Below are 589 nucleotides of genomic sequence, written 5' to 3'. Positions count from 1 at the left end.
GCCGCTCACCGCGGTCCAGGTCCCGGTCCTCGGCGGGCAGGGGGCCGTGTGCCAGCGCGGCCCACTCCTTCAGGATGTTGTTCTTGTAATCTGGGGCGGAGAGCAGGTGAGCGGGTGCCCGGCCCGGACCCCTGCCCTGCGCTGCGGGGGCCTCACCTAGCTGGATGTCCTCACTCCGGTGGAGAGGCGGGTCCCGGGTGGCCACAGCCAGCTCCCTCATGCTCAGGTCCTGCCTGAAAGAGGGGGGATGAGGGGGGGGAGGGCGATGGGGGGCCGGGGAGTGGGGCAGGCACTCACCGCGCGGGCTTCCCGGGCTTGGCAGGGCCGCACTCCTCACACCCTGGGGAGAGAGATGGCGGGGTGGGGCCTCCCCTGTGGAGGCGCCCGCCCCCCCCACCAGGCCTGGGCCGCCCCGGGCCTCACCTCTGCGCGGGCGCTGCCTGGTGGCCAGGATGACGGTGATGAGCAGCAGGATGAAGAGCAGGAGCGCGGCCAGCACGTAGCCCAGCTGCTGGAAGAAGTGGGCTCGGCCCTCGGGGACGATGAGGTTGACGACACTGTGGCCGCGGGTCAGCGTGGGGTCTGCGGG

The 589-nt window shown here is 72.7% G+C and overlaps 1 protein-coding gene across 1 annotated transcript in view; it reads right to left on the bottom strand.

Moving 5' to 3' along the window:
- LOC101625375 (segment polarity protein dishevelled homolog DVL-1) overlaps window positions 1-220 on the bottom strand; it is a 12,243-nt gene extending 12,023 nt beyond the window's left edge. The window contains exons 1-2 of the mRNA XM_012734541.1: window positions 157-220; window positions 10-90 (exon numbers count right to left, since the gene is read on the bottom strand). Coding sequence (XP_012589995.1) covers window positions 10-90; window positions 157-220 — 145 coding nt within the window. The remainder of the gene's footprint in view (window positions 1-9; window positions 91-156) is intronic.
- Between the last annotated feature and the right edge of the window lie 369 nt (window positions 221-589).

This window comes from Condylura cristata, unplaced genomic scaffold, assembly GCF_000260355.1.
Source record: "Condylura cristata isolate star-nosed mole 26May11 unplaced genomic scaffold, ConCri1.0 scaffold00058, whole genome shotgun sequence".
NCBI lineage: Eukaryota > Metazoa > Chordata > Mammalia > Eulipotyphla > Talpidae > Condylura > Condylura cristata.
This window is presented reverse-complemented; position numbering and strand designations above follow the sequence as displayed.